The sequence below is a fragment of the Onychostoma macrolepis genome, chromosome 16 (assembly GCF_012432095.1).
Source record: "Onychostoma macrolepis isolate SWU-2019 chromosome 16, ASM1243209v1, whole genome shotgun sequence".
Classification (NCBI taxonomy): domain Eukaryota; kingdom Metazoa; phylum Chordata; class Actinopteri; order Cypriniformes; family Cyprinidae; genus Onychostoma; species Onychostoma macrolepis.
The window spans coordinates 11841286-11869230 of NC_081170.1; the positions used below are offsets into that span (position 1 = coordinate 11841286).

General features: G+C 37.5%; 2 protein-coding genes across 2 annotated transcripts in view; both read left to right on the forward strand.

Moving 5' to 3' along the window:
• The window catches only part of phactr4b (phosphatase and actin regulator 4b), a 32337-nt gene extending 11077 nt beyond the window's left edge, over positions 1-21260 (forward strand). Inside the window, 12 exon segments of the mRNA XM_058746559.1 lie at positions 4183-4632; positions 5987-6385; positions 11167-11298; positions 12914-13093; positions 13096-13423; positions 15614-15906; positions 16433-16613; positions 18638-18693; positions 19140-19201; positions 19356-19493; positions 19681-19757; positions 19850-21260. Of these exon segments, the coding sequence (XP_058602542.1) occupies positions 4183-4632; positions 5987-6385; positions 11167-11298; positions 12914-13093; positions 13096-13423; positions 15614-15906; positions 16433-16613; positions 18638-18693; positions 19140-19201; positions 19356-19493; positions 19681-19757; positions 19850-19865 (2312 nt within the window). The 3' untranslated portion in view covers positions 19866-21260.
• A 1114-nt stretch (positions 21261-22374) lies between these two features.
• Positions 22375-27644, forward strand: rcc1 (regulator of chromosome condensation 1). The gene is made up of 10 exons (XM_058745679.1): positions 22375-22532; positions 23434-23538; positions 23919-24106; positions 24229-24408; positions 24488-24584; positions 24671-24793; positions 25289-25435; positions 25525-25644; positions 25759-25911; positions 26870-27644. The coding sequence occupies exons 2-10, from the start codon at positions 23463-23465 to the stop codon at positions 27043-27045; spliced, it is 1260 nt and encodes a 419-aa protein (XP_058601662.1). The 5' UTR covers positions 22375-22532; positions 23434-23462; the 3' UTR covers positions 27046-27644.
• Positions 27645-27945: the final 301 nt, after the last annotated feature.

Consider the following 27945-nt stretch of genomic DNA (forward strand, 5'->3'; position numbering starts at 1 on the left):
GCATGCTAATTAGGGATGTGCAACAGCGATCGAGTACTCGGCCGTGACAGCGATGATCGATCATGAAAACGATGATCATGGGGGAAAAAAAATTCTGTTTGGTTATAGCAGCACTTTGGGCAGCACCCTGAGCTCTGATTGTTTAGCTTGCAAAAGCATACGGTTAAAAGTATAGATGTGAGAAGAGAGAGAAGCTTGGCTTTGAAGTCAGGTAGTGATGTCTGGATTAGTTACATACATACAGTCATGGCCAAAAATATCGGCACCCTTGCAATTCTGTCAGAAAATGCAACCCTTCTCTCAGAAAATTGTTGCAGTTGTAAATGTTTTGGTACTCGCGTTTATTTTTTTTGTTTGCATTGGAACAACACAAAACGTCAAATCTGATACAGTTCCACACAGAACCCAAAAAATGCACTGGACAAAATTATTGGCACCCTTAACTTAATATTTGGTAGCACCCCCTTTGGGTGTAACCATCCTGTAACCATGAATGAGTTTCTTACACCTCTCTTCTGGAATATTGGACCACTCTTCATTTGCAAACTGCTCCAGGTCATTCAGATTTGAAGGATCTCTCCACAGGTGTTCTATGGGATTCAGATCTGGACTCATTGTTGACCATTTCAGAACTCGCCAGCACTGTGTTTGTAACCATTCCTGATGCTTTTTGAAGTGTGTTTCGGGTCATTGTCCTGCTGGAAGACCCATGACCTCTGGTGGAGACGCAGCTTTCTGACACTGGCCACTACGTTGCGCCCCAAAATTCTTTGGTAATCATCAGACTTCATGATACCGTTCACACAGTCAAGGCATCCAATGCCAGAAGCAGCAAAGCAACCCCAAAACATCTTTGAACCTCCACCATGTTTGACTGTAGGGACTGTGTTCTTTTCTTTGAAGTCCTCATTTATTTTTCTGTAAACAGTGCCATGATGTTCTTTACCAAAAAGCTCTACTTTTGTCACATCTGTCCACAGTACGTTCTCCCAGAAGGATCGTGGTTTTGTTACAAGTTTTGGCAAACTCCAATCTTGCTTTTTTATGCCTTTGTGTCAGCAGTGGTGTCCTCCTGGGTCTCCTACCTCCTACCTTTATCTGAATCCCATAGAACACCCGTGGAGAGATCCTTCAAATCTGAATGACATGGAGCAGTTTGCAAATGAAGAGTGGTCCAAAATTCCAGAAGAGAGGTGTAAGAAACTCATTCATGGTTACAGGATGGTTACACCCAAAGGGGGTGCTACCAAATATTAAGTTAAGGGTGCCAATAATTTTCATTCAGATAGCGGCGGATAGTGCGAGCTGACACTGTTGTACCCTGTGTCTGCAGATCAGCTTGAATTTGTTTGGAAGTTAATCAGGGTTCTTTATCCACCACTCGAACAATCCTTTGTAATTTTTGATTAATTTTGCTCTTCCGTCCACGTCCAGGGAGGTTAGCTACAGTGCCATGGGCTGTAAACCTCTTGATGATGTTGCGCACAGTGGACACAGGAACATTAAGATCTCTGGAGATGGACTTGTAGCCTTGAGATTGTCCATGTTTTTACACCGTTGTTTCTCTCAAATCCACAGACAACTCTTTACACTTCTTTTTCTCCATGCTCAGTGTGACACACAACACAAAGGTTGAGTCAACTTTTCTCCATTTTAACTGGTTGCAAGTGTGATTACTATATTGCCCACACCTATTACTTGCCACAGTTGTATCTAAATACAAATTACAGAACCATCACATGCTTGAAAAGCAATTATTTTTTACAATTTTGACAAGGTGCCAATCATTTTGTCCATTCCATTTTTGAGTTCTGTGTGAAATTTTATCATGTTTGACTTTTCTTTTCTGTTTTTTTTTTTTTGTGTTGTTGCAGTGCAAACAAAAACAATAAGCACGTGAATACCAAAACATTTGCAATTGGAACAATTTTCTGAGAGAAGTGTTGCATTTTCTGACAGAATTGCAAGGGTGCTGATATTTTTGGCCATGACTGTATCTGATTAATCTAATATAGGATGCGTTGGGATATTAACATTTATTTACATGCTGAATGCGCTGCATATTACCAGTGTTTAGTTTCATACTCAAATGCAATGCCCGATATTGACTGAGTTATTTGAGACGGTCATATTGCTTTTAGATGATTCTTTTTCAAAAATACTGATCCTATAAAAATGCAGCAGTGATTTTTTTTTTTTTTTTTTTTTTTTTTTCGTCATATTTGTTCAACAGTAAGGCATACTTCAATTAAAATTGTTTTCGTACTCCGTATGGCTCCGAAAACATGCAGGCGATTTTAGGAATCACTTGATAATGTAGATGAAAATATAGCACAAATCTGCCATAAACATTAATGACATAAGCATTATAAAGAGAACATTATAGAATGTGAAATCTATTGCCTAGTAAATTCTGTCCTTGCCCGTGTTTCAGCGCGCTGTTGAAAGCCCATCACGGCGGGAGTAATTTTATTCTATTCTATTCTTATGAGTAAAATATCTCTGAAGTAAAGTCTCATTTATATTCACAATTTTGAGCACTCAAGGGTGATTTATGAACATGAAATTATCCAGCCATGGCTTCCTGTTTCACAGAAATATAAATAGGAGGGAAAACAAAGCCCAAATTCCCTTAATCATCCATCACAATGAGAAAAAACAAAGAATATATTTCTGATGTGCAGCAAAAGATTATTGAGCTTCACAAATTAGTGAAGTGGCTTTAAGAGAGGAGCTAGAGCAGTGAAAATTCCCATTTCCACCATCAGGGCAATAATTAAGAATTTCCAATCAACATAAAATGTTACGAAACTGCCTGGAAGAGGACATGTGTCTATATCGTCCTAATGCACGGTGAGAAGGAGAGTTTGAGTGGCTAAAGACTCTGCAAGGACCACAGCTGGTGAATTGCAGAAAATAGAGTCTCGGGGTCAGAAAACCTTAAAAAAAATAAAATAATAATAATTGTCAAACAGCACCTACATAACCACATGTTGTTTGGGAGGGTTTCAAGAAAAATTCTCCTCGCTCATCCAAAAACAAACTCCAGCATATTCAGTTATCAGACACGACTGGAACTTCAAATGGGACTGGCTTCTATGGTCAGATGAAACGAAACAAAAAAATGAGCTTTTTAGCAGCAAACACTCAAGATGGGTTTGGTGAACACAAGGATAAAAAGTACCCCATGTGTACAATGAAATATACTGCTGTATTTTTGATGTTGTGGGCCTATATTTCTGCTGGAGGTCCTGAACATCTTGTTTAGACACATGGCATCATGGATTCTATCAAATACCAACAGATAAAAAATCTATAAGTGACTGACTCTGTTAGAAATCTTATAATGGGCCATGTTTGGATCTTCCAGCCGTACAATAATCCAAACACAAACCTCAAAATCAACACAAAAATGGATCACTGAGCACAAAACCAAGCTTCTGCTGGCCATTCCAGTCCTCTGACTTGAACCCTGTAGAAGATGAGTGGGGTGAACTGAAGAGAAGCACCAACATGGAGCTGGGAATCTAAAGGGTCTGGAGTGATTCTGGATGAAGGAATGGTCTCTGATCTCTTGTCAGGTTTTCTCTAACCTCATCAGGCATTATAGGAGAAAATGTAGAGCTTGGAGGTTGGTTTCAAATGGAGGTTTCAAAAAGTATTAAATAAAAGTGTGCCCTTAATTGTGGCCAGTGTGTATTAGAGAAAAACATTTATTTAATTTATTTCCCCCCCATTTTAAATTCTTATTATCCAATGAAAGGTTAGATTTTTGTGATTTTTTTTTTTTTAAATAAAAGATCAAAAGGATTAACAATGCAGATTAATTTTCACAGCCGCCTTTGATCATATTTACAAGGGTGCCGATATTGTTGGCCATGACTGTATATGTGTGTGTGTATATATATATATATATATATATATATATATATATATATATATATATATATATATATATATATATATATATATATATATATATATATATATATATATATATATATATATATATATATATATATATATATATATATATACATATATATATATATATACATATATATATATATATATATATACACACACACACACACCATATACATATATACAAAATTAAAACTAATGCATTTAAAAAATGTTTAAAAAAAATTGTATAAGTAATTTTTCCCCATTTGTTTTCAGAATCATGTGAGGCCCATGGCCACAAGACGGCTTATGTGAAGAATGGTCACACTCTGCCTGTAGGAGTTGGTGGAGGTCTGGGGCTAGAGCAGATTCACTCGCCCTCTGAATCCGAATTTAGAGTCAACCCTGTCTGGCTGCCGCAGCCCGATGACCGCAGAGGTCGTGGCCCTTCTGACGGGGATCATCGCGGAGCATTGGGCCCCCGGGCCTCCAATCAGGATGAAGGCAGGAGAAGTGGTTGGTCTGTTGGGACAGAGGACTGGAAATCTAATCTGGCCTGGCAGGGAGATGATATCCGACATGGAGGAAGGCTACATGTTGAAATGGACAAGAGGCCTGGGCTAATGAAAGCCCCCTCTGAGGATGGGCGCAGGACTCGCCCCGAACCGGACTGGAAGCCAACACTTCCTCGCCACTCGTCTGTCGAAGAGGGAAGGGGAAGACGAGGTTTGTGGGATCAATTTTAATCATTTTTCTCTAGTTCCCTTTCTACCTTCCTCTTCTTTGTTCTCCACACTTCCGCCATCACTTCCTCACCTTCTGTTGGGCCAACTGGAGTGAGACGAGTGTCTATGTTCCCTTGGGTTCTGCTCCAGCTAAGGTTCTTATTTAGGAACTGAGCACAGCTAAGCTGAATTCTCCTGTTCTTTCCTAATTAATAAACCAGTCACCTCAATCCTCATCAAAGTGAACATTATTATTTAGTCCTTTGGAGACAGATTTGGCCCTCCACTAGGACTGATGATACAGTTTTCATTTAAATGATTCAGTCACTATTCAAATGTTGCTCTATGTTTAGAGGAATGCAGCTTATATATAGTTATAGAAATGTTTTTAGCTTTCTGATGATATTCAGTATCCATTTTGACACTCTAAAATGTCTTAAGTCATTTTAACCAGCCTTTGTAGCACTTGAAACTGTTTAATATAATGAGACAAATACAGTATGAATCTAGTTAAAATAATCAAGGCATGTGTGCCACACTGTTTTTCTTTAAATAATTTAATGTTAGTTTCTCTCATGATGTAGCACAGGTATATTTGTAGCAATAGCCAACAATACATTGTATAGGTCAAAATTATCGGTTTCTTTTATGCTAAAAATCATTAGGATGTTAAGTAAAGATCATGTTCCATGAACATATTTTGTAAATTGTAAGGACTTAATTTGGACTTCACAGGTGATTTTCTTAGTATTTAGATTTTTTTGCATCTTCTTCCCATCAGATGATTGTAAAATAAAATGTAAAAAGAACTGTTTTCGTGAGTGTGGATCATAATCTCCTATACATATATTTTTATAATATATTAAAAATGCCACATGTTGGTCAGAATGTTTTAATGATGTTTTTTTATTTTACTCATTTTCTTATGTTCTTTCATCATCTTTATTAGTTTTTGTTTTTAAATATTTCAGTTTTAATTTATTTCTTTCGGTTTTAGTTGTAGTAATTTTGCTGATTACACATTTAATTTCAGTTAGTTGCCAAGTCAACATTACAAATTTTCAGGTTAAGTATTTAAAACTTTAAATGTCCAACTTTATTTTTAATAAACTAAAATTATTATATTATGTTTAATAGTTTTAGTTTACAATAACAACACTGTAAAGTAAATGAATCACTGAATCAGATTTTTCAGTCAGTTCATTGAAGCAGTTCAACTGTGAAATTTAAACTTAGGAGTATTAAACATTTACACTAATTTCCGATCATCTTGATTTATTATGAGGCTCAAACTAAGCATAACACAAAATAAACATTTTAATTTGTTTTTCTGAATATTATGTATTTCCTTACAGAGTCTGACAGCAGTCAATACGTTCCTAACTCAGAGGTTCTGAGGGACACACTGCGGGAGCCTCTGCCCCCCAAGCAGTCCGTCATGCCGCCCAAATGGCTGATGACTTCCACCCCAGAACCTGGTGCTGACAGCTTGCCCCGCACCCCTGTCCACAACCCCGCAGCTGCTTTCTCTTCTTCCTCTGCCTCCTCCAACTCCTCCTCAGCTGTCAGCACGGCTGGAAAACCACTACGAAACGTATCCTCGGCAGGCGCCAACACACAGGCCTCCAGCAGCGCTCCCCTTACCACCTCTTCAGCACCATCCTCTATGGGCAATGTCCCAGCCCAGCCCATCAAACAGCCCCCTCTCCCTCCACCCAAGCCAATCAACCGTAGCAACAACCCCGCTATGTTGGGTGAGTGGTCACAAATACGTCATACAAGATAACATGACCCCTATAAAAGTCAGTGAAATTACTAGACACAATTCATTTGCTTCCTTATGTGAGCTCACTGATAAAATTGTGATATTTAATTCTCCCTATTAAATGCACAGGCATGGGTGTAGATTTGGGTGGTAAGGACATTGCAGATCACCACAGATGACTCCTCTTTAAGCATTAAAATGTACATATTTTAATTACTACTTATGATATAATACTTAGATTTATGATGTTTATTTATATATTTATTTACAGTATTTATATTCTAAAATATTTTAGTGTATAAATGATATATAAGAAAATCCCTTTTCTAAACAGGAACAACTGATCAGCAGTGGAAACATTTGGTTGGTAATAAAGGTGAAAATGCTGTGCAACTGTTTTAGGCAAGCTTGTAATGATGGAAATGAGGAAATGAGTAAAATGCTCAGTGAGGGAAGTCAAAGCAGCTTAGAATTAAAATGGGAATTTCAATAATATTCAGATGCTTTCACACTTCAGCTGTTAGATACTGTGACAACTTGTATAGCAAGGACATTCTTTAATACATAAAGATTGCTGTATTGATGATTTCTGTCTGTTTGTAACTGTATTAGTGTAGTTTGAGGGATATTTAAAATATTCTAACAAATATTGAAAGCAAACCTGCTGCCCTTGCTCACAGGCACACACTACAGCATCTCATGAAGAGACCACTCTGATGCTTATATGTTAGTTAGAGCATTTTTACCAAGACTCTTTTGTCTGTTTTTCTTTAATGTATTTTCTAAGCATGTGTGACATGCAGTGGTGCCAAAAAAGAAACATGATTTGTAGTGTTAATTGCATTAAATCCACGTATATGTGTGTCATGTCGTACATCATAAGAACTCAGCCGTGTATTTAATACATTTATGCTGTTTTCTGCTTGCTGAGCCAATATTTTTTTTCTTTTGGGGTTCTGACCCTTAAGCTGATCAGCTTGATAATAGTCTTTGATTGCGAGATTCTGAGTTATTACTAAAGACAATGTCTTCATTTATGCTGTAATCTTGGATTTGTCATTTGTCCCTGATTATTGCAGAAAAACAATAGGCATGTTTGTTCCAATTGAATGGGAACTCTTTCTTATTTAGGAGAATTTGTCCATTTAAATGTGCTTGTTAAATCAAATGAGAAGTGCTCCTTACAACCGCATGCAAAATTTCATCCTGCTGATATCAGTATCTGATGTTGAATATAATTTATTAATGCTTGACTTAAACTATGAAATGCAGTATCTCACAAAAGTGAGTACACCCCTCATATTTCGGCAACCATTTTAGTATATCTTCTCAAGGGACAATACTATAGAAATGAAACTTGGATGTATTTTAGAGTAGACAATGTGCAACTTGTATAGCAGTAAAGATTTACTGTCCTCTGAAAATAACTCCGCTTACAGCCATTATTGTCAAAAAAGCTGGCAGCAAATGTGAGTACACCCTAAGTGATAACAGCTATATGTTGTTTAACCATGCAAAGCCACATGTCCTATTCATCATGTTCATGTTTTTGTCTGCTTGACGGGACTATACAAATTTGTGTATCTTATATTAGAGCAGTTAAAATTTGGTGCTTTGAGTACAATTCTCTCATACTGACCACTGGATGTTCAACATGGCACCTCATGGCAAAGAACTCTCTGAGGATTTGAGAATTAGAATTGTTGCTCTCCACAAAGATGGCCAAGGATATAAGAAGGTCAGTAACACCCTGAAACAGAGTTACAGTACAGTGGCCAGTGTCATACAGAGGTTTTCCAAGACTGGTTCCACTCAGAACAGGCATTGCAAGGGTCGATCAAAGAAGTTAGGTCCTCGTGCTGTGTGTCAGGTGCAGAAGCTGGCTTCAAAAAACAGATGCATTGCTTTAGAGGTTGCAGAAGTGGAAGGTAAACTTGTTAGTGCTCAGACCATATGCCGCACATGTCAGTTTGCATGGCCGTCGTCCCAGAAGGAAGCCTCTTCTGAAGTTGGCTCACAAGAAAGCCTGCAAACAGTTTGCCGAAGACAACCTGTCCAAGAGCATGAATTACTGGAACCATGTCTTGTGGTCTGATGAGACTAAGATAAAATTGTTTGGCTCAGATGGTGTCCAGTATGTGGCGACGTCCTGGTAAGAAGTACCAAGAAAATTGTGTCTTGCCTACAGTCAAGCATGGTGGTGGTAGCATCATGGTCTGGGGCTGCATAAGTGCTGCTGGGGAGCTGCGGTTCATTGAGGGAAACATGGATTCCAACATGTACTGTGGCATTCTGAAGCAGAACATGATCCCCTCCTTTCAGAAACTGGGCCGAACGGCAGTGTTCCAACATAATAACGACCCCAAACATACCACCAAAATGACAACTGCCTTGCTGATGAAGGTGAAGGTGATGGAGTGGCCAAGTATGTCTCCAGACCTGAACCCTATTGAGCACATGTGGGACATCCTCAAGCGAAAGGTGGAGAAGCACCATGTGTCTAACATCCAGCAGCTCCGTGATATCATTATGGAGGAGTGGAAGAGGATGCCAGCAACAACCTGTGCAGCTCTGGTGAATTCCAAGCCCAGGAGGATTAAGGCAGTGCTAGATAACAATGGTGCCCCTACAAAATGTTGACACTTTGGACACAGTTTTGACATGTTCACTTAGGGTGTACTCATTTTTGTTGCCAGTTATTTAGACAATAATGGCTATATGCTGAGTTATTTTTAGAGGACAGTAAATTTGTACTTCTATACAAGCTGCACATTGACTACTCTAAAATATATCCAAGTTTAATTTGTGTAGTATTGTCCTTTGAGAAGATATACTAAAATTGTTGCTGAAATGTGAGGGGTGTACTCACTGTTGTGAGATACTGTATAATCAATACATTCAGTTTAATTTAGGAATGGTATATTGCAGCAGTATAACACAACAGTCCTGCTGAATTGAAAATCAGCATGGAGGTGATTTGAAATGTCTAAACATTGTGTATCAAACATTAAATCTCCACACTGCCTCCTGCTGTCCATTTGGAAAGCAGTCAATGAGCGTGTCAGTCAGTGCTTCTGAAAGGCAGAGCTGTACATCTCTCTTGTGTGTTGTTTTACTGCTTATAAACAATGTGCTGAGTCACAGGACACTGGAACTGTCCAGATCTTTTTGTTGAACCGCAGCCACCAGACTGTAGCTCTGCTGCATTATAAGAGTAGATATTGTGCATAGATCTTTCTGACACCATTTGTGTTAGTAACTAACATGGTTGGTTGCACAGTGCTGTGGCATACCATTTTTGTTGGTATAATGACAGTTGTTAGTTAGCTCAACCTAACATGTTGAAGATAGTGGTGCTGTTGACATATATTTGGATCATCTGGGTATTCATATTTATGGCTTTAGCTGGTTGTTTATCTCACATAATTCATTTAAAGTCAACATGAATTGCCATTTGCAACCCATTTTGCTTTCATAATGTGACGTATTTCCAAGTGAAACAGAATATTTAAAGGGGTCATGAACTGAGAAATCAAAATTCCCTTGATCCTTTTTACATATAAGAGGTCATTGTGCTATAAAAACGTTCTTTAAGTTTCAGAACCTAAAACTTTCTCTTTAGTCTAGAAACGGCGTATATTGATGCCAGTCTGCCAAAATGATAGATTGTGGGATGTGCCACTAATAGCCACTAATAGTGTGGCTAAACACCGCCTCCGCAGAAGATCATCAACGCCTGCTTCTACATCACTGCCTGTTTAGCCCTCCCACCGATTTGTGCACATAGTAGGTAAATGGCAAGAGCGGCAAACACACAGGTCTACCCAGAAACCAAATGATAAAGATGGCTCCGAAGACGAGACGCTGTGCAGAGGCAAGCTGTGAAAAAACACAGTCTTTGCATTGCCTTCCTTCTGATCCCAATATTAGGAAACAGTGGAAGAATTTTATTTTTAATGAAGTGCCAGACCACATCAGTAAGGACCTGGTCCTTTGTTCACTTCATTTTACCGCAGATTAGTTTACAAACAAAGCACAATTCAATGCAGGATTTTCAGAGAGATTGAAACTGAAAGAATGCTGTGCTGACAATATTGGGTCTGACAGAAATGTTGCACCACACAAGTGTGAGTAACTTTTTATTACGTGATCACTATTGCTTTGTCTGTTATTACAGATCGTTTGATATGTACTGAGTATTTAAATCACAGCAGCATCCATCTATAAAGGATGTGTGCTGTCAAACATATACAACTGTCAGCCAATCATAGCAGTGGGCGTTTATTTCCGAGTCTACAATCCGCCAAGCCTATTCAAACAGTGTTCTGATGAGGGGGGGTCAATAGGATAGAAAATAGCCTATTACTTTTAAATTATGAGGTTTTATGATGTAAAAATCTTGATCATATTATAAGTGGCCCTGAGAGAACAGTACAAAATAATAAAAAAGGCAGTTTGTGACCCCCTTTAACAAATAAAAATAAAATTAGAATGTTTTTCATGTAATAATTTGATTAGAAATCAGGATCTCTTTTTTCTTTGGATTAGACTGATGAATGAATCATAATAAGACCAGGAATGTGCATTAAGACAATAAATGGGGTCAATTTTGATTTCACGTTGACTTTAAAAAAATCTTCTGTGTGTAGTGTCACCGTCATGCACACTGGCGTGATGTTTACAGTCATTTAGAGGGATAAGTCATCCCTGCTTTGTGAAGATATGTGTTTGTTTGACGCCCGGGGACTGTGTTTTTTTGTCCCCCGCCAGCCTCCACCCTGCATGGGGGTGACGGCAGCGATTTCCCCCTCTACTGGTCCTGTTGGAAGCGTGAGGGTGACCATGACGTCTACCTGTCCCTGCCTGTCTACCTCTGCCGGCGGGCAGGAGGCATGCGCACAGGTAAACGTTGAGGCCGGGCCTGTCTCCAAAGCTGCGTCCTTCATCTGCTGCCGTGTGCGCTAGCCTCATCGTTCTCACTCTCAGCAAAGCATGCCTTTAGCGCACCACCTGAGCGTGGGACTAACGCGCCCCCCCCTTGCTGCTTCTGCTCTACTCTTTCTCTCTCACTCACATTCTCAAGTGCAAAACTGCATGTTTTGGGCATTAAAGCTGTCACAAGCGTGCAGCACGTTGGCACAATATTAACAGGTGTTTAAAGGGCTAGAAGGACCCCTGTGGAATTGAACCAATCTTAGCCACCGCTGCTGGAAATGCCCCATCATGCCAAAGCAGATGCTAGCATATGTTCGTATAAGCTACTCCAGGCAACAGTTGCTCCACAAGCAGCTGTGAGATTAGAGAACGAGGAATGAATCCAGTCCACGTCATCACATGCTGAAAGCCTGCGGGTTGCTTCGATTTAGGGCTGAAATTCATACATTTGATTCGTAGAGAGGCAGCTAGGCTAATCCAAAGCATGTTTAGCTTAATTTATGCTTCCTTCACAGAAATAATGTTTGTCCGCTGTACTTCATTATACTTACACCATATCTTTGCCAGTTACGTAGAACCAATCATCTGTAAGTCATGTGACACGGGCTTCGGAATGTGTTGATTTAGCAGTCACATGGCTTTTTGTCAATGAACCTGCTTGCTTAGAATGTGTTCTGTAAGAATTAGTTGGTCTTTGGTGACGTTATTGGTGAGTTGGGATGGGAGCCATTTGATTCTACTAATATATCACTAATCTGAAATGTGAAAACTTTGAAGTTTCTGTTAATCAAAAATGAAATTTCAGTCTTTTACTCGCCCTTCATCATTCCAAAACTGTATGATTTTTACATATTCTATGAAACACAAAAGGACTAATTTTTTCATCAATCACCAAAAATTATACAAAAGCACTTTAAAAGTATCATAAATGTAGTCCGTATGACTACTAAAATTATATAATAACTTTGTTACAGATGAAAATGTAAGCCATTTGTCACTAATTTTCTTTTAAGCAGTGTTATATTAGTATTATTTGTATATTATAATATTTATTGATATTTAGAATTGGGGGGGCTTTTTATTTTGATATTTTTAGTTTTTTTTATATATTATTAGATTTAGTTTTAGTTTTTACTTCTATTTAGTCTTAATTTAGAATTCAGTTTTAGTTTGAATAATTTCACTGTTATTTTTAATTTTATTTTTCATTTCTCTATCTAATATTTACACTTGGTTTGTTTTAGCTTTATTTCAATTAAGGAAAATGATTTTAATAGTTTCAGTTTTTTTTTTAAATAACAGTACTGCTCTTGGGAGCTGAATCACTTAGTCAAGGAGTTGAGAAGGAATTATTTTGACTGGTTTTGTGAACTGGATCAATTCGTTTAATTGACGAGTTAAAAAATTAAATAAATAAAAAATTTGTGCCTGAAAGAATGGAAAAAGGCATACTGGTTTGGAATGGCATAAAGGATGAGTTAATGATGACAGTTATCATTTTTAGGTGAACTGTTCATGTAATTCATGTAAAAGAAATATGTTTGAAAATTATTACTTGTTTTTTGTGCATTTTATACTACAGCTGAACTCGCACAAGGAGGTGTCAACCTAGTACCGGCCAAGCCCTCGCCCCCTATGCCCCCAAAAAGAACCACGCCTGTCACCAAACGCAATGCAGAGGACTCCCCTCTGACCATTTCCTCCCTTCCCTCCATTCTGTCCGAGGACATGAGGGCCAACATCCCCGGGGGCTACCAGCTGCCCCGCCTCCCCCATCCCCACCTCTCCCCACACACATCCCCCCTTCCCCACCACGGGCCCACACCCATCATCTCCTCCACCAACACTCCTACCCCTACCCCCTGCCTCAGCCACTTCCTGTCCACTTTGACCCTCCCAGCCCTCCGGAGGAACCTCCAGCCCGTCAAGCCCCTGTTCCTTTACACATCATGATCCAGAGGGCGCTCAGTAGCCCAGGACCCGCTCTCCCACACCCAGATGGCTCCCAGCGTGCCCACTCACTTCTGTTTGAGGTGCCACCGGAGTACCAGGGCAGCCGCCCACTGCCAGTCACCATCCAGCCTCTCAAACTGTGAGTGAAGTCTGGGCAATTTCTTTACTTATTAATAGAGCCGTCAATCAAAAAATGTAATTATAAAAAAATATATATTTTTTTAAATATTGTTTTGTTGCTGCACAACAAAACAAAGAAAAAAGCACTTTAAAAAATCTTAATGACGTTCAAGTTGGCATGAATTGAAAATTCACTCTATTTTGTCAATGTGTATTATAGTTCTTATTGTGAACGGATCATCTCTGTATAATAAATATAACTTGAAAATATATTACATTGTGTCAGCCTCTACTGCTGAAGCCAAATGTTAGCACGTCCTTCTCTTTAAGCTTGAAGTTTTATATTTTTTATGTGTGTGTATATATGTATATGTGTAGAGGTCGACCAATTCATCGGTTTTGCCGATTAATCGGCACCGATAGTTGATTGCCATAACTATCGGTTATCGGCAAAAATCTATGCCGATAGTTTTCCGGTTTGCAACCGTTGCCGGAATGGCTGAGAAGGGTCCGCTGGCATTATACAGTACGAGAGCGGCCTCTAGAGGCGGAAATCACTGACAGCACGTGTTGTTTATTTTGACACGTGACACTGAGCGCTGCACAGAGCGGGAAACTCCAGACGCGCATTTAAATGCAGCCGACAGAAAAGCCTGCCGTGGAACAGAGCGCCATTCACATAGTTTTCTATTAAATTACATTATATTTGTCCCAAATCGTTGTGAATGTATATAATGACTTCACCCTAGGCTATAAATTATGTATTGTGCATTTTTCTGCAAAACGTTTGTCTTTCTGTGGCTCTAATAAAGTCGGTATGCTTCATGTAGAGAGCTGTAATAGATTGCGCGTTCTCTTTCCACTTGCTCTGTTTTTTTTAAACACCGAACTTCAAACTCATTTATGCCACATTGTTCATTCTTGAAGCAAACTTATGTCCGTTTGGTGATTTTAAATAAATTTTTTTAGACCGCTGCTTGATTTGAACACAAAGCGTCTGGTGTGTGTGTGTGATACCTCTGAGTTCTCCTAGACGCAGCGCTGCGCGACTAACTTTTTTTTTTTTTTTTTTTTTGAGATTAGATAATTATCAAGTGTTAAAAAATAGAAGCAAATAAAGTGTGTGAGTACACATACAATATCCATATGTATGTAATTTTAATGCTATGGCTTTGTGTAGATATTTAAACATGGCCATCTTTAAGCATGGCTGTTGAAATTAAATGGTAACATTTAACAATAAAAGTCCATTCCTAGCATTAATGAAAACTGTAGAAGTATTGTTCCTTGTTAGTGTTTTCATTTCAACATTCACTATTAGCTACTAATAGGCTATATTTTTACATTTTAAAGTTTCTTCTTTTAACACTAGCAAATTATGAAATAACTTTAATGATCAATATAGTAAATAATATTAATTAATATTCATTTACAAAGTATGGTTCAGTACTGTTGCTGCTTTTTTTTTTTTTTTTTTTTAAATAGTAAAGCACTAGCTCTTTTTCAGTATCCATTTTGAAAACTATCGGTTGATTAATCTGTATCAGCCAGTGTGGTCCAACCTAGCTATCGGTATCGGTAAAATCCACTATCGGTCGACCTCTCTATATATGTGTGTGTGTGTGTGTGTGTGTGTGTGTGTATATGTATGTATATGTATGAATATGAATATAAATAAGAATATAAAATTGGGCCTGTAATGTAAACTGTTTCACAAGCAACAGCAACAATTATTTATTAAAAATTACAAAGCAAGCTTATTTAACTAAGCCTACTTTATATAGAGACACACTTACAATTACTTGTATTTTAAACTTCTCAAAGAAAATAATATATTACATATAAAAAGGGGTCATGATATCATATCATTTTTCCTTGTGGTCCCCAGAAATTTTTGTGCCAAAACATGACGTGAGTCAAATGTAGTTTTATAACATTAATTTTAGTAACTTTAATTATTTATTATTTTTATTAACTTTTAGAAATATTAACTTATTTTTCTGGCCTTCCTTTTTATGCTCTTGCTGCCTCTTGATATGAATAAAAAAAACATCCATAAACATTTGGGAGATGCTGATTCAAATCTGTCCTGAGTTATGTGGCTCTGATGACCTTTTTCTCAAAAAATAAATAAAATAAAAGTTGCAAAAACAGTACATTTTATTGCATGCATATAGATCCTGTATGAAACAGATTTTTATGTACGCAGGGATGAAGATGACTACTCAGATGAAGAGGAGGAGGAAGAGGACGATGACGACGATGATGAGGAACCTCCACCTGATCACCTCCCATCCCCTCAGTCCCAGCCAGAACTTGAGCCTCGTAGCCGCAGGTGCCTGGTGGGGGATCTGAGCATCAGCATCATCCCTGAAGGAAACAACAGCAGTGAGGAGGAGGAAGATGAGGAAGATCAACAGCCGGAGGAAAGCGACTCGGACGGGCCTGTGCTGTACAAGGATGATGAATCGGATGAAGACGAGGATGACGACAGCCCACCAAGTATGTGAATAGCTTTTATTACTATATATTGCATGTGCTGACTAATGCATTTATTTGATCAAAAATACAATAAAAACATTAATATTGTGAAAATCAATACAACTTTAACTAATTAACTATCTTTGAATATATTTGAAATGTATTCCTGTGAATTTTCAGTAGCCATTACTCTAGTCTTCAGTGTCACATGATCCTTTAGAAATTATTGTAATGTGGTGTTCTGGTGCTCAAGAAACATTTCTCAAAATTATCAATGTTGAAAACAGTTGTACTGCTTAATATTTTTGTCATTTATATTATCTATTTATTCTTTTTTTTTTTTTATAAATATAAAGTTTGAAATAGCATTTTCTTACATTTTGTTTTAAATACATTTGTGTTTGTGTGTTTAGAAAGTGCCTTCTGCTGTCTGTATTAATTTCAGTGTTTTTTTAAGTAGAATCGTATACTCAGACATCTGTCCATATAAAAGAGAGCCAGAACTTCTGACTGCATGTGTGTGCGCATGTGTGTTTGCTCGCTGCAGGTGCTCTGGCCAGCAGGGTGAAAAGGAAGGACACATTGGCACTGAAGTTGAGCAGTCGGCCCTCTGCCCCAGACAGGCAGGCTCCTGAGAGGCAGGCCAAAGTAGAGCACACGGGTCTGTCGTGGCAGAGCAAGGAGCAGTGGGAGGCCATCCGCACACAGATTGGTACCGCACTCACACGGTAATAGCCCTCTCAGCCACACACACCCACATAAATGCAAATTACACTAAAAAACTGTTGTACTGAATATGAACACAGCTGTGAATATAGGCTGTAGGTTGATAGTGCAAGAAGAACCAACAAGAAACAAGAAGTTAGTCTGGAGTAACTTAATTTACACACACACATAAGTAAACACACATAAAATTAATCTGCTTTGTTAATCCTTTTGATCTTTTATTAAAAAAATTCACAAAAATGTAACCTTTCATTAGAGAATAAGAATTTTAAATGAGGGGAAATATCATTATGAAATAAATGTTTTTCTCTAATACACACTGGCCACAATTAACGCCCTTTTATTTAATACTTTTTGAAACCTCCATTTGCCAGTTTAACAGCTCTAAATTTTCTCCTATAATGCCTGATGAGGTTAGAGAAAACCTGACAAGAGATCAGAGACCATTCCTTCATCCAGAATCACTCCAGACCCTTTAGATTCCCAGCTCCATGTTGGTGCTTCTTCTTCAGTTCACCCCACTCATCTTCTACAGGGTTCAGGTCAGAGGACTGGAATGGCCAGCAGAAGCTTGGTTTTGTGCTCAGTGACCCATTTTTGTGTTGTTTTTGAGGATTGTGTTTGGATTATTGTACGGCTGGAAGATCCAAACATGGCCCATCATAAGATTTCTAACAGAGTCAGTCACTTATTGATTTTTTTTATCTGTTGGTATTTGAAAGAATCCATGATGCCGTGTGTCTAAACAAGATGTCCAGGACCTCCAGCAGAAATATAGGCCCACAACATCAAAAATACAGCAGTATATTTCATTGTACACATGGGGTACTTTTTATCCCTGTGTTCACCAAACCCATCTTGACTGTTTTGTGCTAAAAAGCTCATTTTTTAGTTTCATCTGACCATAGAAGTTCCAGTCGTGTCTGACAACTGAATATGCTGGAGTTTATTTTTGGATGAGCTAGGAGAATTTTTCTTGAAACCCTCCCGAACAACATGTGGTGATGTAGGTGCTGTTTGACAATTATTATTATTTTATTTTTTTTAAGGTTTTCTGACCCCGAGACTCTATTTTCTGCAATTCTCCAGCAGCGGTCCTTGCAGAGTCTTTAGCCACTCAAACTCTCCTTCTCACCGTGCATTAAGACGATATAGACACACGTCCTCTTCCAGGCAGTTTTGTAACATTTTATGTTGATTGGAAATTCTTAATTATTGCCCTGATGGTGGAAATGGGAATTTTCACGGCTCTAGCTCTTTTCTTAAAGCCACTTCACTAATTTGTGAAGCTCAATAATCTTTTGCTGCACATCAGAAATATATTCTTTGTTTTTTCTCATTGTGATGGATGATTAAGGGAGTTTGGGCTTTGTTTTCCCTCCTATTTATATTTCTGTGAAACAGGAAGCCATGGCTGGATAATTTAATGTTCATAATCACCCTGGAGTGCTCAAAATTGTGAATATGAATGGGAATATACTTCAGAGATATTTTACTCATAAGAATTTCTAGGGGTGCCAATAATTGTCCAACGTGTATTAGAGAAAAACATTTATTTCATAATGATATTTCCCCCCCATTTTAAATTCTTATTCTCTAATGAAAGGTTAGATTTTTGTAAATTTTTAAATAAAATAAAAACAAAAGGATTAACAATGCCAGATTAATTTTCACAGCCTTCTTTGATCATATTTACCAAGGGTGACGATATTTTTGGCCATGACTGTACATATATACGTGTGTGTGTGTGTGTGTGTGTATATAGCCAGTGGGTGCACACACACAGCATGCATACATACGGAAAAAGTATATATAGAGTGTGTAAATTAAGTTACTATATTATACATTTAGTTTATAGTACGTATGTATGCTGTGTGTGTACATGCACCCCCTGGCTATATATAAATATTAAATTACAAATTATTTATAATTTGTATTTAAATAGATATTTATATCAATGTGTATTTAAATATTGTATAATGTGCAAAGAGAATATATACTTTTTTTTGTTTTGTTTTTTCTGTAGGCGATTGAGCCAGAGACCTACTGCTGAGGAATTGGAACAGAGAAACATTCTCCAGCGTAAATTGCCTCTTTATACTCACTCCAGTTATTGTATTGTGATTTATCTTCCTGCTTCCGTTCTGTTCTCTTCCATTCTGCTTTCCTCATTTCATTAGTTACTCATTTATTCCTGTTCATTTATTCCCTCTGTGTTCACTGAGAGACTGACACTGACCCACATATATTTTACTCTCTGTCTCTATTGGTTTCATATGCCGGCAGACATTACTGATACTTTCTGCTAAATAGAGTGAAGTCCTTTGTTTCTCTCAAATGAGCCTATGAGTTTTAGTTTGTGATATTTTCTCTGTATGAAGTGAAATTAGATCCAAAGTACTTTGCTTTCCACTTTTATTTTTTACTTTAATGCACTAATAGTTTATCATGCTCCACATAATTTTTCTATGAAATTTGGATTTGATTCAGCCTGATTGGTATTGAGGTTATCTCTCATTTCTCTCCAGCCAAAAATGAAGCAGACAGACAAGCAGAGGTCAGGGAGATCAAGCGCAGACTCACCAGAAAGGTGCGATTCGGTTTGCTCGCTTTACATTTCACCTGGAATATAATATCAAGGTTGATTTTATCAAGAATTGAGAATGAATCTAATAATGCTGTAAGGAATTTTAATCAAACTGACAGCATTTGTGACATGCCTTTGTCTGTTTTCTTTTTTTTAGTTGAGTCAACGACCGACTGTTGCCGAACTACAGGCTCGAAAAATATTACGTTTCCACGAGTACGTGGAGGTCACATGCGCTCAGGACTACGACCGCCGTGCTGACAAGCCATGGACCAAACTCACTCCCGCAGACAAGGTACATCTACAAAATAAAATAAAATTGCAACCACACACACATCTGTCTATATAAAGATCTAGAGATCTTTTATATATCATTTTAGATTATAAATAGTCTCAAAAGACACTGATTTCTTTTAAATGTGCTGCTTATTGATCTATATCTGCTCTACACATGATCAACCAACTCTAACCTGTTTGTTTAGGCTGCTATTCGTAAAGAGCTCAACGAGTTTAAGAGCTCTGAGATGGAAGTGCATGAGGAAAGCAGAATTTACACAAGGCAAGTGTTTTGTTACTTGCAACATATAAAAATACAGAAAGTTCTTGTTTAAAGCATCTAACCATGTATTTTTATTTGTATGTCATTTCTAGATTCCATCGTCCTTAACGGCATCTTTTAACTGGAAAATGAAGCACTTAAAGGCCGGTGGATATTGGGAAGAAATGGCTGTGTTTTAGGTGAGGAGCCTCAGGGTGTCAGAGCTCCTTCAGACTGCTTTTACTATGAATGTAATTCTTCAGATGCACAGGGACGCCTGGAGCATTCAGAAACCAATCAAAACAAACAAAACGGACCGTTTCTCAGTTGTCCACCCACTGACGTGTGGGACGAGTGACCTCTGGGGGACAGATGCAGTATTTCTCCTGGACTTTAGGGGACCCATGTGCCAAGACAGAGAGGCAATGAAGGACTTATTAGAGGAAGTTACTTGTGCCAATGGCAGATATTCCTCCTCTACTCTCTGAATGGCCTTTTTTCTGCTTTTACTTCGTATGATAAACGTTATTTCCTTTCAGGGAAGTGTAACAAAGTTAAAAATAATAGTAATAATAATGTGACAATAATAAATACAGTAATACTACAGTAAGTGTTAGTTACTGAGCATAGCGGGGCAGACAGAAGAACTGCAAGAGTAAGGCCTGAGCCTGAATGTTAATTGTGTATTTGTGTTTGTTTGTATAGGCTGCTGTAATTTTTCTCTTAGTTTGACTCTTTGGAACGTTCATAATGTTAGAAACTTTAAGGCACAAGTTTTTGTTTTCATTCATAACTTTGGCTTTGGCCCTCTTTATTCAAGACAGGGTTACAGATTCCATTTACTTTGTGGTCCTCACTGTTTGAGAGAGGAGTAGAAGAAAATAGGATCAGTTTTTAGGTAGAATGTAAGCATTTCATATTTCACTATTGATCTACAGCAAAACTGTGATCTGTTTTGATCTTTTTATCGCCTTCTGTAAAAGTGAGGTCCAGCTATTTCAGTTTTAAGAAGTGTCCAAGTCGTGTTTACAGAATATTTTATTTCTAAATAAAAAGGATTTCCTGATTATTTATTGCCCATTTAAAAGGAGAATGAATTTAGTCCGGACACGCACTGATTCAGCTCCAAAAATGAAGATTTTGTGAAGTATTGTTGGCAGGGAGGTTATTGCGGCAGGAACTCTTCTTCATTTTTTCCAATTATTTTGTCATTTATGTTGTTTTTTTTGGCCAGTAGGACAATAGGAATTGCTCTGCTGTACAGATCCATTCTGTAGATGAACCTGACTGTTTGTGTATATCTTGTCTTCCTTTTATTTTGAAAAATATTTTAAATATATTGAAACTCATATAGGTTACTATTTTTTTAAGCACAAAATTATTAGTGTATTATTCGACACTACAATGTAATGTAGCGTTGTATATTCTTGCTTTTTAATTATATGTGAACTTTTAGAAACTGACAGTAAATTTGCTGTTTAGATGTAAACACCTCTAAATCTAAATTAAAATGCTTACCGATAATGTTTGTGTCACTCTCATTTTTCTTACAAATGCCTGCTTTGACATATTGATTGTATAATTTTGTGCGCACAGTAATGGTGTAAATTTCTAAAGCCAGATATTCTGGGGTCCAGAACTTCCGAAATAAAGATGTTACTCAAAGACAAATTATGGTCCTTGTAGGCCCTTCTTTCCACAGTTCTGAGATGTAATGTCCAAATAATGCGAAATTAAATTGCAAATATGAGAAATCACAGTTGGAAAATTGCAATTACAAATGTGCATAATGCATTGCAAAAGAGACGACAGTGTGCCACAACTAGCATATAACGTGTGTTGAGGTTTTAGAGAAAGGGCCAGGAACAGGTAAGATAACTAAACTATGCATTTATGTATTATGTCTATTCATTTTACGTCTGTAGAGGCTTCCTGGTGTCTGACTTGGTGATATTGTTAACCAAAACTAAAACAACAAAAAAATATTTGGGGTAATTTGAAATAAAGCTGAAAAACAAAAAGGAATTATAATAATATTATATATGAAAAACTAAAAATCAAAATGAGAAATGTTGCCTTGGCAACTATGCTGAAAAAAGTTAAATGTTTGCTTTTTAATTTTTCACAAATAATTACGAAGAAATGGCAAGTAATACTGAATGAAACCTTGAAGTAGAAAGACTGAAATAGAATTTTCTTGTCAAGCATACTCCAGTATTCTTTGTTTTATTTCCAGCTTCTATAAGTAATTTTAACTCCAATTTAATCTGAAGTAGTAAAATTACTAAAAGTGAAATAAAAAATTAATTAAAGCTAAATATAAATATTTTAATAATAATAAAAACAATAACAAACAAGCACATAACACAATTACAAAACTCTAAACTAAGATTAAATTAATTGAAAATATAACAACTTTTAATTTAAAATATTAATGAATGCCTTAAAATTATAAATTAATTCTAAAATAATTGACCATAACTAGCGGAAGCCTATTAAATAATGTAAAAAATGATTAAGGCAAAAAAAAAAAACATTTAATTTTAAAGTGAAATGACGACTGGTAATCAAGCACAAAATTTTCCAACCCGCCTTTCCAATAGGTGGCGCATGCGAATTTGTTTATTAGCGCGATTCCAGTGAAACACATGAAGTACGGCAGGAGTGAGACACGCGTGCGTTACATTCTCTCAAGGAGTTACTTATGTTCACAAACCTCCTCGAACAAGCAAAAGCTTTGAACCTGGGCAATTTTCACTCATAAGTGTAGGTTTTCATCTCAGCTGCCTTCCGACGGTAAGATAATAAGTATAAGTCTCTTAGAAACCCAGGAAATGTAACGTAATACAAACAGAGCTTTGGACTGCAACTGTAAGTGAGCTGTGAGCAGAACAAGCATGTTTGATCCTGTTTAATTCATTCATTGATCTCAATCTTATTTAAACTGTAGTCGATCTTGTGAGCGTGTTCTCTGAAGTAATTAATCGTCAAACCAAACGTTACGAGGTTGAACCATGTAACAGCCTCGAACTCCAAAGTGTCATTGTATAAGGCTTGATCTGTTTAAACTTTCAGCGGGTTGAACTTGAACTCGAGCTCAGATCGTATTCCGCCATGTTTATATTATGTATAAACTCTTAAAAGCAAGAGCCTGTTCTTTCCAGTGCCATGTTTGGCCGATAAACCGCCATCAAGCATTTGTCGCTGTCAGTCACGGAGCGTGAAGTCAGCGCCAGAAAACAGAATGGCTGTGTTTCAAAATCCAGCCAGTTGCCTAACTTGGCAACATTTTAGCAATTGATGCCCAAACAAGCAGAGACGATATACAGTCAATATATAAGCCCTGTACAGCAGTGCAGGTCCTGGAAAGTTTTGTTTTTTTCATAGGAGTTTGAGGATTTGAAAGCAAAATGTAAATTGTTCTATATATTATAGCAAACCAGGCTTGTTTTACGTGTAGGCCTCAAATGCTGTTTAGTTTGGCCTAATAATATATGGGTAGTTGACATATCAATGTGTCCTATGGTGTGACGGAAAAATAAATAAATAACCTCCAACACTGAAGATAAACTTCTCTCATGCTATTTGTAACTAAGAATGAAGATACATTTTTGTCTTATTTGTATAATTTTTTTTTTTTTTTTTTTTTCAATTTGTCAACTACCCAATAACAATGCTTTATTGTTAACATTTCTAGTTTTAGGTTTTGTCAAGAATTGAGTCACCATGCCTGCAAAAAAAGCTGTAAAGAGACAAACAGTTGCAGTAACTGAGGACTCAACGGTTGTGAAAAAACAAAAAGGCAAGTGTCTATTTTCATATGGCCAGACCTTTGATTACTGACCCACATTGTAGCTATTTTTGCCAATTGTTTTTGTGTTCCATTTAGGGGAGAGATTCTCTTAAGCTACAGTAAAAACAATAAACCTTTCTTTGTTTTTAATTGTGAGGCAGTCTTTTCAAATGGTTGTAAAGAGAATTCTTTCTATGGATATGCAAGAGTCCACAGCATCTGAAGTGTTTTGCCATTATAGCTATAATGTTGAGTTTTATATCAGTGCTTGACTGTGGTACTACAGATCACAGCCAGTCTTATTGGAGTCAAATAATAACAGAAATGTTGTTTTTCTGTAATATTTAAATCTGAAATCTCATGCATTCTGTTTTTGTGGTTGTTTATAGTCTCTCACAGTAGTCATGGGCAGGAGAAGGGCCTGGTGCTTGTTCTGGGGCAGGGTGATGTTGGGCAGCTTGGCCTGGGAGAGGATGTGCTGGAGAGGAAAAAACCCGCTCTGGTGACTCTTCCTGAAGGTATCGTGCAGGCCGTGGCTGGAGGCATGCATACAGTCTGCCTCAGCGACACAGGAAATGTAAGCTGAGTACAAAAGAAGTTAATCACAAGCTTTGTGCAGAGCCCACTAACAAGACTGTTCAATGTTATTATTATCATATCTTTCTGATGTCCTTCCTGTTTTCTCTAATCCCTGTGTAGATTTATACATTTGGCTGTAATGATGAGGGCGCGCTGGGCCGTGACGCATCTGAGGAGGGCTCCGAGATGGTGCCAGCAAAGGTGGACCTTGGTGAAAAAGTGGTGCAGGTTTCTGCAGGGGACAGTCACACAGCTGCCCTCACAGAGGAGGGGGCTGTCTATGTCTGGGGCTCTTTTAGAGTGAGTATAGCCTTTTTATATTCTGCAGCGGAGTAGAAACATTGTACCAGTTTTGATTGACCTGTCTCTTCTATTGCAGGACAATAATGGTGTCATTGGACTTCTGGAGCCCATGAAAAAATGCACATTGCCAGTCAAAGTTCCTATAGACAAGCCAGTGGTTAAAATAGTCTCAGGTGGGTCATAGACAATGGCGTACAGCTACAGCTTGAATTCCTATGTATTGTAATCTGCATAGTAATATTTTGCATTCAATCTAAAGGAAATGACCACTTGGTGATGCTGACTGTGAATGGAGAGCTGTACACCTCAGGATGTGGAGAACAAGGACAGCTGGGCCGTGTGGCTGAGCACTTTGCTAACCGCGGAGGCAGGAAGGGATTGAGTATGTATCTCCATGAAAATAGCCTAAGATGCTGATATGGCGTTAAATAAAATATTCTACTACTACTACTACTCTATAACCGTTGCTAATGTAGACTGCATTTATTTTATCAACATTATAGTAAAACAGTAATATTGTGAGATTACAATTTCAACTTTTTTTTTTTCTATTTCACCGTTTTGAAATGTAGTTTATACCTATGATTGCAAGGCTGAATTTTCATCAGCCATTACTCCAGTATTCAGTGTCACATGATCTTTCAAAAATCATTCTAATGTGATTTGATGATAAATTTCTTGAGTTGAAAATCAATGTGCTGCTGCTTAATATTTTTGTGGAAACTTTAATACATTTGAGTTTTTGGTGAATGGAAAGTTCAGTAGAACAGCATTTATTTGAATTTGAAATGTATACTTGAATATACATACTTATAGTAGAATTGCTTATAAATATCTTGCTGTGTTTATATCACTTTTTTTTGTTTTTCTTCCTCAGTGAGGCTGCTGGAGCCGCAGATGGTTATCATTAAGCCGCGGGGAAAGGTCGTTTTTACGGATGTCTTCTGTGGAGCGTACTTCACCTTTGCTGTGTCTAAAGAGGGGCACGTCTATGGATTTGGCCTTTCTAATTACCACCAGCTTGGTACGACTCCTAGCTCATTCAGTCCTGAAGATTAAATGGTCTGTCTATTGCTGAATTTTTAGAATTTTGCTACTTGCTCCTTTTTACAGGCACCCAAAGCACAAACACCTGCTTTGTTCCTGTGAAACTCGGTTCTTTCAAGAACTCCACCACCTCTTGGGTGGGTTTCTCTGGGGGGCAGCATCACACACTGTGCCTGAATTCAGAAGGTAATTCATTCGTGAATCTCGTTTGTGTTACTCTTACATTAAAATTAGATTTATTTTGAATCATGTGTTCCACCAGTGGTTCAGAATTTGTTCAAATGCTGTCTTCATCCACAGGACAAGTGTACAGTCTTGGTCGGGCAGAGTATGGCCGTCTGGGCCTGGGGAAGGATGCGGGGGAGAAGAGTGAGCCCACACCTGTAACCGGGATCAGTGACGTTCAGATGGTTGCCTGTGGTGCCTCTGTGAGCTATTCTGTCACTAAACAAGGTGAGACTGCACCCTGTCCTGGTTCTTCTACATTTCACTCACAATGATCTCTGACCACTTTAACCCAAAACAGATCCTTTTTGGCTTTGAGTTCATTTTGACTAATCTTAAATATTTTAGCCACTACAAGTTCTTCTGCAAAATCTGGAATTCATTGTAAACAGTTTCAGACTACACACAAATTGTGTATAAAATCAACTAGTGATTAACCTGTATCTCAGAGGTCCTTTCTCTATAAAATGGGAAAAGTGGCTAAAATAACAATACCATTTATAAGTTTGGGATAGGTTTGATTATTTTTTGTTCTGGTGTTTGAAGTAAACGGCACACCAAGGCTGAATTTATTTGTTCAAAAATACAGTAAAACAGTAATTGTGAAATGTTAAAATTTAAAATAACATGATCCTTCAGAAATTATTCTAATATACTGATTTGGTGCTCAAATGTTTCTTATTAATGTTGAAAAGTTGTGCTGCTTAATGTTTTTGCTTTTAAGGATTCTTTGATTTAGTAGAAAGTTGAATAGAACTTTTGAATGGTAGAGAAATTTATAGAATATCAAAAGGTTATTTTTATATTTAAAGGGGTCATGAATTGCCTTTGTTTTGTACTGTTCTCTGAGGTCCACTTATAATGTAAATAAAAAACATAATTTTGAAATGATAGGATATTTTCTGTCCTGTTTTTAACCCCCTCATCAGAACGCTTTGTTTGGTTAGGCATGGTGAATTTTAGACTCTGATTTCATGGTTTGGGTTGTAGCATTGTTTGTCCCTGTAGTTTTAAATGGCAAATGACGCAATGTGTGTGTTCACAAATGTATCTTAAACCTCTAATTACATTAATTGCACCAATCAGAGCAGTTTATTTTTAGGACCAAATAACAGAATGTACCTTTGGCTTGTTTTGATAATCAGAGCTGTGTTTTAGTTTTCTAACACTGCTATCTGTCGGCCAGGCTCTGTGTTTTCCTGGGGCATGGGCACCAATCTGCAGCTGGGTACAGGAGAGGAGGATGATGAATGGAGCCCAGTGGAGATGACGGGCAGGCAGCTGGAGAACCGTGTAGTGCTGTCAGTGTCCAGTGGAGGGCAGCACACAGTCCTGCTGGTCAAAGACAAGCAGGAGAGCTGATCTTTTAACTCCTTGACTAAAGACAGCTGAGCCAAACTACTGTATCAGTGGTATCTGTAACCTAAAGCTTGATCATGATCGGGGGAGTCTGGGGTTGGTAATGCTTCCTGTGCTGAGCTAAGCCAGCGAATAAGAGGGTAGAGAGGGTAGGATGAGTATCATCTAATTAAACCTTTTATCCCGCTTTATGGGGAGCCCAAACATTCACTGGATACGGTCCGGTAGATGATCAAAGATCTTTTTTTATGGACTTTTTTTTTTTTGTTTCTTTTTCTTTGCTTTATCTTAATTCTTTTTAACAAAGATCTTTAGTATGCTTCCTGGAGACTGCCTGTCGTGATTGTATGAGCTGAAAGGTGATTTAATAAGTCTTTTAGATAAGTCCTTAAACTTTTTTTTTTTTTAAATTCCACATTTTGGTCTGAGCAATAAAAGGTTTATGATAGCAGGTCTAATCTATATCACTCACAAAAAAACAGATTTGGTATTCCTGTACTTTGCAGTGTTAAACTGTTTTCCTAATTTCCTAAATGAAACAATTATTGTATCCATGCATTGCTGGCCCTGTGGACACTTAATAAAAATGAGGTTTTACAGAATCTGATGTATGATTACTCGTCAAAAAAAAAAAATGCACACATTTAGAGAAGAGAAGAATTTTTAATGTCTAGTTTCAAACCTTTAGTGATTATTATTACCTTTTACAGGGTCTTGTGTGTGGGTTTTTATGACATGCTTATTGTATGTGAATTGATTTTAGGAAGAAAGCTTCATTTGAAAATTAAGAAATTTTCATCTTATTCTATAACTAATTTCAAACATAAGGATTAAATGTTTCTACAAGAATTTCTTCTTGTAGCTGCACTGCAAAGTAAAAGATTATTTCACTTTTAGAAGTGC

What these genes read in the sequence shown, in the direction of transcription:
- rcc1 (XM_058745679.1), top strand. Translation starts at nt 23,463, where the DNA reads ATGCCTGCAAAAAAAGCTGTAAAGAGACAAACAGTTGCAGTAACTGAG. An exon ending in GCCTCAGCGACACAGGAAAT is followed by an intron (nt 24,107 to 24,228) that starts GTAAGCTGAGTA and finishes ATCCCTGTGTAG; the next exon opens with ATTTATACATTTGGCTGTAA. An exon ending in ATGTCTGGGGCTCTTTTAGA is followed by an intron (nt 24,409 to 24,487) that starts GTGAGTATAGCC and finishes CTTCTATTGCAG; the next exon opens with GACAATAATGGTGTCATTGG.